The sequence below is a fragment of the Fundulus heteroclitus genome, chromosome 7, assembly GCF_011125445.2.
Source record: "Fundulus heteroclitus isolate FHET01 chromosome 7, MU-UCD_Fhet_4.1, whole genome shotgun sequence".
NCBI lineage: Eukaryota > Metazoa > Chordata > Actinopteri > Cyprinodontiformes > Fundulidae > Fundulus > Fundulus heteroclitus.
Genome location: NC_046367.1, coordinates 17,055,452 through 17,066,541, shown reverse-complemented (window position 1 = coordinate 17,066,541; position 11,090 = coordinate 17,055,452). Strand labels below are relative to the sequence as shown.

At 42.3% G+C, this 11,090-nt stretch overlaps 1 protein-coding gene across 5 annotated transcripts in view; it reads right to left on the bottom strand.

The window, feature by feature from the left end:
* Nucleotides 1-417: 417 nt before the first annotated feature.
* The window catches only part of nalcn (sodium leak channel, non-selective), a 126,960-nt gene continuing 116,287 nt past the window's right edge, over nt 418-11,090 (bottom strand). For 4 of the 5 annotated variants that reach the window (XM_036139063.1, XM_036139061.1, XM_036139060.1 and 1 more), the window contains 13 exons: nt 9,643-9,749; nt 9,463-9,540; nt 9,258-9,377; nt 9,101-9,169; nt 8,847-8,995; nt 8,600-8,693; nt 7,629-7,761; nt 5,607-5,722; nt 5,026-5,183; nt 4,037-4,187; nt 3,787-3,936; nt 3,530-3,647; nt 1,106-1,248 (listed from right to left, as the gene is read on the bottom strand). In XM_036139063.1, the coding sequence (XP_035994956.1) occupies nt 1,106-1,248; nt 3,530-3,647; nt 3,787-3,936; nt 4,037-4,187; nt 5,026-5,183; nt 5,607-5,722; nt 7,629-7,761; nt 8,600-8,693; nt 8,847-8,995; nt 9,101-9,169; nt 9,258-9,377; nt 9,463-9,540; nt 9,643-9,749 (1,586 nt within the window). Of the gene's footprint in view, nt 1,249-3,529; nt 3,648-3,786; nt 3,937-4,036; nt 4,188-5,025; nt 5,184-5,606; nt 5,723-7,628; nt 7,762-8,599; nt 8,694-8,846; nt 8,996-9,100; nt 9,170-9,257; nt 9,378-9,462; nt 9,541-9,642; nt 9,750-11,090 lie in introns of all 5 variants that reach the window. The other variant, XM_036139062.1, reaches the window with a different exon arrangement.

The following is an 11,090-nucleotide window of genomic DNA, read 5'->3' as shown; positions in this document are numbered from 1 at the left end:
TTTGACTAGGCCATTCCAACACATTTAAGTCGCCTTGGACCACTCAGTTGCTCCTTTAGCAGTATGCTTCAGGTCATTGTCCTGCAAGGTGGACCTCCGTCCCAGAGTCAGATCACAGGCAGACTGACAAGTTATGCTCCAGTGTATCCCTGTTTAGCACCATCCATTCTTCCCTCAACCCAGGACCATGTTTAATTGTGAGGACGGTGTTCTTGGGATGGTGGTATGTCTTGGGTTTGCTCCAGACATGGTGTTTCCCTTGATAGTCGAAAACTTTAGTCCCATCTGACCAGAATGCCTTCCTCCAAACATTTGGGGAGTCACCTACATGTATACTCTTATTTAATCATTTACTGTTGGTATAAAATAAATACAACTTGCTAATCGTGTGAAAGAACACAGTGACACCACTTTTTTTTTCCTCACAAATGCCTAACAGGCCTTTAATAGAATAATCAGATACTTGATAAATATAAGTGTTTCTATTAATTTACAAAATAGTTGATGTTTTGGTGATGCACAAATACAGATTGATGTAACTTTCAATACATTCACAGTCAAAACTGTAATTTTTTTTCCTTTTCTTGTCCTAACAAAAACAAGGAGATTTACTTATGTATAAAGTGACGATTAGAAAAACAACACTTAATCACAAATGAAGACCACAAGAGAAATTTCCAAGAAATACAAGAAATGAAGAACAGAGACAAATCAAAGACATCAAAGGACAGAAGTTATTGGTGCTGATTCAACGGTTTTAAAAGTTGACACAAAACAGTAGAAAACACAGACGGCAGCAGCTTCCTGGTTAGTTTCTTGAATTCGCCATGGCCTAAGTCAACAGTCGTCTTTGACCCCAGAAGCGCCTGCATAGAAAAACTCAGTCGTGGACGTCACATGGGGAACCCAACACCAATCCATGTCTAGGTAGCTGCTCACCCAATGAGCCAACCCTTAAGCTTCGCACACTGCTAATCAAACCCTTTAGAGATATGTAGCAGTAAAAGGAAGCGACAGCACTGTTTTCATTTATCACGCTACAGAAACGAGAAATGAAGCATCCCCTCTGATCTGTAAAGAACATCAGTTGAACGTCCTCCCATCTCTAAATGTCGATGAGGTCGTCTCCGCTCTCGTCGCTCTCCACAGTCAGCTGGCGGGTCCACCACTTCTTCACCTCGGAGCCTGAAGAAGCCTCATCGTTGACGGGGTTCATCTTACAAACGATAGATTTGACACTTGTTCGACCTGAAAACACAGAGATAAATTGCACAGAATTTCATGTGTGGGCCACCAATAATATTTTTCGTTACAGCTAAAGTTTTACTTGATTGCAAGCCAGCAGAAAGTATTCTGAATATGGCTTACATACATCCTGGCTGACCAGATCACAGATGAAGAGGGCTAAAAGTGTGAATGCAATCAAGACAGACTGATCCATCTGCCTAGACAGCATTTAGTAGTTAGGTGTATTTCAGCCTTTGTTTCAATGTATAATGCTCTAATCATTCTGTTGAAGAAAAGACCTGGGATCAGTTCGGTTTCTAATATACTAGGGTTGGCAAAACACAAAAATTTTCAAACTCGATACTTAATACTAAGTAAAATACTTGCTACTCAATACCAAATATTGAAATGTATTTCCAAAGTACCAATCATTCCAAACGAAGACCCCCCAATTAGCGCTCATTTAATCAACACTCCTTTAATCTTTTTGTTAATTACTTTCTCTGTTAAAATTCCTAGAGTCTCTAAAAGTAGAATGGGAGGCAGATCCTTTAGCTATCAGGCTCCTCTCCTGTGGAACCAACTCCCAATTTGGGCCGTGAGGAAAGACACCCTGTCTACTTTTAAGACTAGGCTTAAAACTTTCCTTTTTGACAAAGCTTATAGTTAGAGTGGCTCATGTTACCCTGAGCTATCTCTATAGTTATGCTGCTGTAGGTTTAGGCTACTGGAGGACATCAGGGCCTATTTCTTTCTCGCTCTACCGAGTTCTCCTACTGTTCTCCAATTTGCATTGTTTGTTGTTGTTTCAACTTTTAACTTGTTGTTCTCTGTCATTTAGGTACACCTGGTCTGACGCTCTGTTAACTGTGACATCATCCAGGGGAGGCAGATCATCTACCATCACCATATAACATAGAAAGGATTCCTGGATCAATGTGTGCTTCTGTGCTTTTTGTGTTTCTGCTCTGTCTTCTGTAACCCCCAGTCGGTCGAGGCAGATGACGTTCACACTGAGCCTGGTTCTGCTGGAGGTTTTACTTCTCATTAAAGGGGAGTTTTCCACTCCATTGTCACTTGCATGCTCAGTATGAGAAATTGCTGCAAAGCCATCGACAATGCAGATGACTGTCCTCAGTGACTATGCTCTTACATGAGGAGTGAACGCTGCTTGTCAAGACTTGATGCAATCGGCTGGGTTTCCTTAGATAGGAAACTTTTTGACCAATCTGTCTGGAGGATATGATTGAATTTGACTTTGTAAGGTGCCTTGAGATCACATGAGTTGTGAGTTGGTGCTATATAAATAAAATTGAATTAAATTGAACTATCTGCATTATTCTTCCTCGTCGTCCATGTTTATTTACTCTGAACTCACGTTTGATCTTGAGAAGTTTAGCGTGAGTTCCCTGTGTTGTGCTTGCCGTCTGACCGGACACCACACACTGTACGAGCAAACCCGTTCTATCTACAATTCTTTATCGTTACGTGTGGCGTCTCTCAGGCTTTCAAAATCGGCCGCAATGTCAGATTCTTGACGCGTGAACCAGCTTTTACAATGATCAACAAAAACACAGATTCTAGATTTTTGTGCAGGATTTCTGTTCATCAACCTTTCCATGGAACCTTTACAGAGATCCCCATGGGTGTGAAAAATCGGAGGCAGAACGCAAGCATTTGTTATGTTTTTTTAACTTTCACTTGCATCCTCGCGTGCTGCTGGCAAGCTGATGAAAATATCAACTTTCTCCCTACGACAAAGCAGCAGCTCATGGTGGAGTTGCAGAAGCCTCTTATACATAAGTAGATATAGCATGGGACCAGGTCAAGGAAACATCCTAGTGGAGACGAGTGACTTGTGGCAGAAATACCTGCTGAACGACTGTTAAAGCAGCAGGCAAAAGAATTATCGCGCAGTTCAGATGACAGAAAGGATTTTTAATTTCACAGAAGCACCAGCAGACCTGCAGATGGCTTTGTATTCGCTCAGGCCACTGTGCAGCGAACATAACGCGTACCACCATAAACGGTCCCTCATTTCATGTTGAGATGGTTTTTTTTACCATCAGGTGTGAACCCACCCATGTAGCTCTTGTTCAATAGCCTCTCAGAATGCCGTTATTAACTGATTTGACGGGCTGAATACATCTCAACATTACGAAAAAAAAAAAAAGGTTACAACACATTCTTCCAGGTTTCTCATCGCAGATTAAAGAGACAAAAGAAGTTTTTGTTCCGCATTACATAATTCTCTTCCAAAATCTGTAACTTGCACGAAGAGAGAACACAGAAGCGAACGAACCTGCAGGTAGCCGCCACTGTCCCAACTTTCTCTGTGGTCTCCCCAGGTCTGTGGAGTCCTGTCTGTACCCTCCTCTGTCTGACAACGTGGGGCTCAGAAGCTGCTGGAGGCCACTCATCTAAACAAAGACAAGATATCCTTTGTTGCACCAGTGCAAAAGCATACCTGCTGATTGTGTGATGTGCTTGCGTAAAGTCACGCTGTGAGCGTGTGCGGGTGTGTGTGTGCGGCGGCGGTTTAGATGTGGGGGCTTTTACCTCAGGCTGCGAGGGGTTGTCTGGGTTGTTAGCATTGTGGTCTTCGCTTGGCACCGTGGTCTCTATGCTGGGAGGGTTGAGGAAGGAGCTCAGCTCCTGCTGCTGGCTCTCCCTCAGGCTGTGGATGATGCTGCACGACTGATGCTGCTTCTGTAAGCATGCACGTGTTATGGGACAGAGTCATGGGCACAGAACACACACGCAGATCTTTGTGTAGAACAGACGAGCGTTTTGCTGCTGAGTGACTGACCGCCCGGATTCGTTTGAGGCATTTCTTGAGCCACATGCGGATGGTCTGCTTGGCGACCTCCTCTTCAATGGTGTACTCCAGCTGTTCCCTGGCCAACAGCTCCTCCAGCTGGAGAGACTTCCTAATGTCCACTGAGCGATATGACAGCATGCTGGATAAAGGTGCACATATACATTAGGGTTGATGAAATATTTTCCAAAAGGCTTTACAGCAAATTTCTGTTTTTAAACAATGCCAAGGACTACTAAATCTAGTTGCTTATTTCTTCATAGATCAGTGTCCTTGTTTAGAAATTGCTGTTTTTATGTCCAACCTGAGGATGCTCGAGTGTTATTCTGAAGTAATGCTACAAACACTCAGAGAGTCTTAATCTGGCATGTTTAAGTAAAGCAAAGCCCAGATTCTACTCTGCACACACAAATAATAGCTACATTTGTATTTCCGTACATTCTTATCTTATTCAACAAGCGTTAATCAAATCAAACGTTAATAAGTCCGTTAAACCATTTGCCACTCTAAATTTGTTCCAATTTTATTACAAGAATAAGAATTAGAATATATTACTTTTACTTTTTTTTGTTGTTGCGATATCCACTTTGAGATCTACATTGCTCAAAAGTGTCACCTCCTTTTTAGTGTTTGGGAATATAGAGTTAGAAAGCCCAGATGTTTGTAAATGCATGCAAGTCAAGTAAGAAAAACGACACCGCATCATAGGTATGTTGTCTGTAACCAAAGGTTGGAAGACAAACAGGCGGTTGGTGGATAGAAGGATGGAAACCAAGACTGAGAGGGAATTCATTCACAGAGAGGTTAGCTATTATCATTGTCTGTAACAACTATCTTTCTTTAGTCCAACTGGATGATTGGTTTATGTAAGTATGAGTCCAAACATGTTCCTAAGGCCTTTGTATAAAAGCATGTAAGTCGCTTGGAGTCCTGCATAATAACTTGAGTACTTAAAACAAGACGCAGCATTTGGCCATCACCTCAGCACATCGTGGAAGGTCACGTCTCCTCCACTGTGCAGTCGCTCCATTTCATAGCACATGTGCTTAAACAGCAGCTTGTCCTTGTCCAGGTCCACTTCCAGCCTTCCTCTGAGCAGACGAAGCAGAAACTTAACCCTGGATGTTGGGATCACTCCCTGGAGGAGGAAAAAAAAAAAAAAAAAAAAAAAAGGAACAAAGGTAACGGATTCGTTAAGAGATGCAGATGTGATGACAGAGGCCTCTCAGGCGAAAAAGCTTAAAACTTAAAAAACAATCATTAAGAGTTATGCCAAGGCACAGCGAACTGCGAAGGCCACTGGTTTCTGCCACACATGCCTTTAAAAAGAACAGAGCACATTCATACCGCGATTATGTCGTGGTTAAATTTAAAGGAATCTCACCTTTAATTGAAGCCCAGCTGCTGTAATTGCTTTCACTCCTATAACTGAAGCCTGCAGTGCACTCTGTTCCCCTCACCCTCACCCCCCACAAGCTCCTGTGCTGATATATCCTCTCTATATTGGCCTTTAGTGTCCTATATAGCCTCCACCTCCTTCCTGCTAGGGCTAATTTCTCACCTCTCGTTTGTCATCCACCATGTTCCAGATGATTTGGAAGTGCCTCAGGTCATTATAACTCAGCAGCTGGTCTTCTTCGGTGGAGTAGAAGAGAGAGAAGTTCTCCACAATGATGGCTGCGGCAAAAGAATTAGGATAGATACTGTTGGTTATACAAGACTCGGTATACAGTTGGCATTGCAACGGTCATCTTCAGAAACATCGGTTCACAAATTGGACCACTTTTTTTGTAGCTTGTAGCTTGAGCTTGATTTATTTTGATGCATATCGCGGTGACTAAAATGACTATTTAGTCAAGGTTCTGAGTCAGAATAAAAAAACAACAACATTTAGGTACAAAATGATTCAAATGTTTTAGTTTTTGTGTGGGGAGCAGAGTATTTTTAATTGTTTTTTTCTATCTTTTCATCTCAAGCAGATCTAGCAGCAGATCATAAAATAACTGACTCAGACTGACAATAATAAATCAGCAGCAGTCTACATTTACTACAACGTTCATAATTTGGTAAACCTTTCAAACTTTTTTTAATGCTAGTTTAAAGGAATTTGGAGGCTCTTTTAGAAGATCAGTGTTGGAGTCGCTGACAAAAGCCAACTCCTGATATCTGTTGTGAACCCGTGTTCTGAACGGCCCGTTTTAATGTCCAAGGCTTAAAAAAATTAATTGTAATTTAGGCTGGGCACATTATTTATTAACCAGAGGAATTCCGCAATATCTAAATGTTTTTCATCCTTTAGAATCACGTTCACCGTTAAACAGTGACTACAGGCAGCTGCATTCTCCTGTCTGCGTGTGTCCTGCTACAGGCAGGATATTCCCAAGCAGCTGTAAAGCGAGAGTCGCACTGACAGAAGCTGAAACACCAGTGATTCAAGTTTAAAAGCTTCAAAGCAAAGCACCAAGTTTCTGAATCAGAAGGAAAATGTTCTCCAAGTTTTCTCCATACTCCATTAACTGGAATGGCAACCCGAATTTTGTTGTGCTGAAACGGATGGGAAACATTGCTTTATTAGCTTAGCACAGCAGCAAACTGCTCCGCGTGAAACGGCGTCTGCAGGAGCAAGACGTGAGGATATTAACGACTGGAGAGGTGTGCCTCCGACCAGATAAATCTGTAGAGACAAATGAAGCTTTGCACATTAACCCAGTCAGCCCTGTGTGACAGCAGCACATTAACGTTGCTCTGAGGAAACTTCAACTTTAATGAAAACTCAATTTGGAACCTGTATCAGGTAAATTATTTTTTAAATGGTAAATGGCTTGTACTCGTATAGCACTTTTAACTAGTCTGACGACCTCCAAAGCTCTTCACATTACAGTTTAGTCATTCACACACACATTCACACCCTGACGGTGGTGAGCTGTGTTAGTAGCCACAGCTGCCCTGGGGCAAACTGACAGAGGCGAGGCTGCATTACATCGGCGCCACCGGGCCCTCTGACCACCGCCAGCAGGCAATGGGGGTGAAGTGCCTTGCCCAAGGACACAACGACAGAGACAGTCAGAGAGGGGGATCGAACCGCCAGTTGCAGGACCAACTCCCTAACCACTGCGCCTCCATCACCCAGATTGGTATAAACTCAGATTGGTATTGGAGGCAAAAATATGCTTCTCCTTTGCCACAGTCATTTATCTTTTTCATGGATCTTTATGGATAGATTTTATTTCAGTATTTTGTAGTTTAAAGTATTGCATTATTCTACCGTTCCTTAAATCTCTTCTCTCTTATGACACAATACTGTAATTTTATCAAGTCGAATTGTTGTGCTGCCAGTGTTTTGACTACAGTGTACAATAAGCGGTTCCTCCTGAGGAACACGAGGTGGACAAAGAACAAGAGCTTTTGCAGGTCCTGGTGTACATTAGGCTGCACATTGTGATCACTTCAGCTCACAAAGTTAGCCTGATCTTAAATTAGCTTCAACGTGTAACAGAGTAATGTCTTCACTGGCCTTAAACTAAGTACTGGACAGCACGTCATTTTTTAAAATACGCAGAACAGGCAAACAAAAGCCACTGACCTACAAGTAGGTTGAGCATAATGTATGCTATTATAACATAGAACGAGCAGAAGTAAATCAACGCTCCAGCATAGTTGCCACAGTCGGTCTCCCAGTAGCGATGTTTGTCAGGGGTGCAGAACGGCGGCTGAACCTGGGAACCACAGAAACAAGCAAGTCATTATGATTTAAACAACACTTCTTACTCAAAGAAAGCACTTTAAATCATCTTGTAACTGAAAAGTGCAATATAAATAAACTTGGCTTCCCTTACAGACAAAGAAATTCAACGCAATATGTAACTTCATAGAATCTCCTTTACATGAACAGCGTTTCTGAGTTTAATCTTGATCTTACGACTCCGGTGAACCACAGTCTGAAGGGGAAGCTTTCGTCATTTCATTGTAAACTAAATGCACATGGTGGGGGGGTCTGTGTTTGGTCCAGCTCCTGTTCTGAGACCGCAAAAGCTGCATTATTGGTTCACCGATCCAATAATTATTGCAAATGTGAGCAAAAGGCTGTTTGTCAAACTACTGGGTGGAGATTTGTTGCAGATGAAAAATGCTCTGATTGGGTTTAAAATGTGTCTCTTAAAACAAAGTCACTGTTTTTTTCTGTCACCTGTAGCAGAAACACCTGATTACATCATATTCTACTCTGACTGTGTTTTGACTTTTTTTTTTTTTTTTTTTTTTTTTACAGTGCTTTACATTAGGAGTACTTCCCTGCATTTTGAAACATTTTGAAGATCTTTACCATGCTAAATACTTATTTTTTCTCAACCATTTAACAGCAAAAAAGTTTTGCCACTTAATGAGGACTTAAAAAAAATAAAACCAATTGATATTCTGTCTTCGAATGATGACACCCTTTCTGCAGAAAACTGAGAGCTCAGCTTTTGCTCTTAGACTAGGAATACAAGTCCCTACAGTATATGACCCTTTATCTGATGTATGGGGTTGTGCTGGGAAATTTGCAGCCCATCTTACCATGCAGTCATGCATGATTTTATTCCAATCTTCTCCTGTGACAATACGGAAGAGAACAGTGATGGCTTTGCCCGCTGTGGAGAAGTTGGCATGCCTGCCATTTGAAGAGAAAAGAAACATTAATAATAAAAGAATAATACAAGGCTATGAAAACATGGTTTTTGGCTTGCAGCTCATGTTGCGAAGAAGCAAAAAAAACAACAACAAAAAAAAACCAAGAAGGTCAGGAAACGTATGCAGCAGTTACCGGTTTATGTTCTCGCCGTATTTGACCGTTCCAAAGAGAACCACTCCGGCGAAAGCGTAGCACAGGAGGAGGAGGAACATGCCCACGATGATAAAGAAGCTCTTGTACATGCTCACCACCACGGTCAGCAGCAGCATCTTCAGCGTCACCTTCACGGATCATAAACACGTATTAAGAGCCACAAACATCGCCGACTCGGGTAGAAACTATTCACGAAAGGCGAAGGGAGGTGACTTTGAGGCGAACGCACTCACATGTTTCCCACATATGGTGAAGAACCTGAAGACGATCACACACGTGCCCATCATGTATGTATACGCGTTCTGCAAGAGGGGGAATAAGCGGGTAAACGTGCCGTTCTGATCCCATAAATGAATGCATTCTCCTCAGGGAAACGGCTGGTTCTCTGACCAGTAAGGAAAAGTGCAGAACTATCCAAATGACGCCCAGAGAAGTGACCAGCAGATCGTAGCGGTTCCGTCGGCTCTGCCAGTAGCCAGCTGGAGACATGGCTATCAGCTTCATGGTCACCTGCGGAAAAAATAAGGCGTGATCGACATGAGTGATGGAAATAAAACGTCTGGAATGACGGCCGTCATGGCGGAAACAGACTAACCTCCAGTACGAATATCAGAGTGAAGACTACAGACATGGTGGCGAGAGGAAAGGTTACTTGACCGTCACCCACGTCCCACTGCAGAAGCACAGAAACATTTTTTTTTTTTTTTTTTTTTACTTTGCTGTAAAGGCACATGAATGAGCAGATGACGGTGGAATAAAAAGCCTTTGACGGGACCTTGACCGACAGCAGGACGGACTGGGCCAAAACCAGCACGGCAATGCCCCGTTTGAAGAAGGGATGCTGAGTGATGTCATACATCTTGGCTCGAAAACCTCCATTCTCTGTCAAAAGAGCAGAAATGACATGGAAATAAATTCAAATTTTCAGGGAGAAAGGGTAACAGCCGTCGAACAAATCTATGGGACATTCCACTTGAAATTTTCTGAATATTTTTCATGTTTCAACTGCAAACTTCTACTTTTTTATTGGGATTTTATGTAGCACATAATTGTACGATACATAGTTTGTAGTCTTTTTTTTTTTTTTAAACTGTGTGCATTGGTATTTGGCCCCATTTAGTTTGATACCTCTAAATAAATCCAGTGCCACCCTTTATGTGTCATTCAATTTCATCATAAATACAGCTGTTCTGTGAGCAGCTGTATTTACTATGAAGGACTCAAAAATATATTTAGGAAAACAAGCGAGGTAAGTTTACTTATAGAGCCCTTTTCAGTAACCAGACGATTCAAAGTGCTGAATCAAGCAGCATGGTGAAGACCAATGGACACATCAGACAGGTCAGGGATAAGGTTTAAAAGCAGGTCGAGGTTAAGAGACAGTTTATCAAGCTTTGGAAATGTCATGTTCAAGCTGCAGAATTCAGTGAATTCAAAGGATTCAATAAAATGGAAAAGAAAATATGACAAAAATGCAGACTTACCAAGACTGTCTACCTAAACTGACAGGCGGAGCAATGACAGCATTATTCAAAGAAGCAGCCAGGAAGCTTATGGTAACCCTGGAGGAGCTGCAGAGATCCACAGCTCTGCCGGGAGAATCTGTGGCCAGAACAACTATAACTTGTCTACTATAACTTGTCCACTGGCAGCAGAGCAACGCCTAAGAAATGCCGGAAAGCAGGACCTGATGACGGGGGCATTTGGTGTAGGAGACCATGCGGAAGAAGGTGTTCAGATGAGGCCAAAACTTTTTTTGGCCTCAAGTTTTTGGTCAATAGGCAAAATGAGTTTTTTGTCAAAATAAAAAAACGTACCCTGCACATCACCTTGAACACACCATCTCTAAGGTGAAACAAGGGGGAGGCAGGATTATGATGTGGCGATGCTTTTCTAAATGAGGGGCAGGACAGCTAGTCAGAGTGGAAGTGGAAGTGGAAGATGGATGGAGCTAAATACTGGATGATCTGGGAAGGAAACCTGTTTGAGGCTTGAAAAGGGTTGAGCCTGGGATGGAGGTTCACCTTTAGTACCGCAATGAGCCGATATTCACCAGCCACCTGACCTCAAGAAGAGGGCAAACATTTGTCTACCGCTATGCAAAGCTGGTGAAGACATTTGCAAAAAGAAGATGGATGGACATAAATGCCTGCAAGACCTAGAAACAAACCTGTCAGAGGATGCAAACATTTTAGGATTAGAGAGATGGTTCTCCTTCCAGCA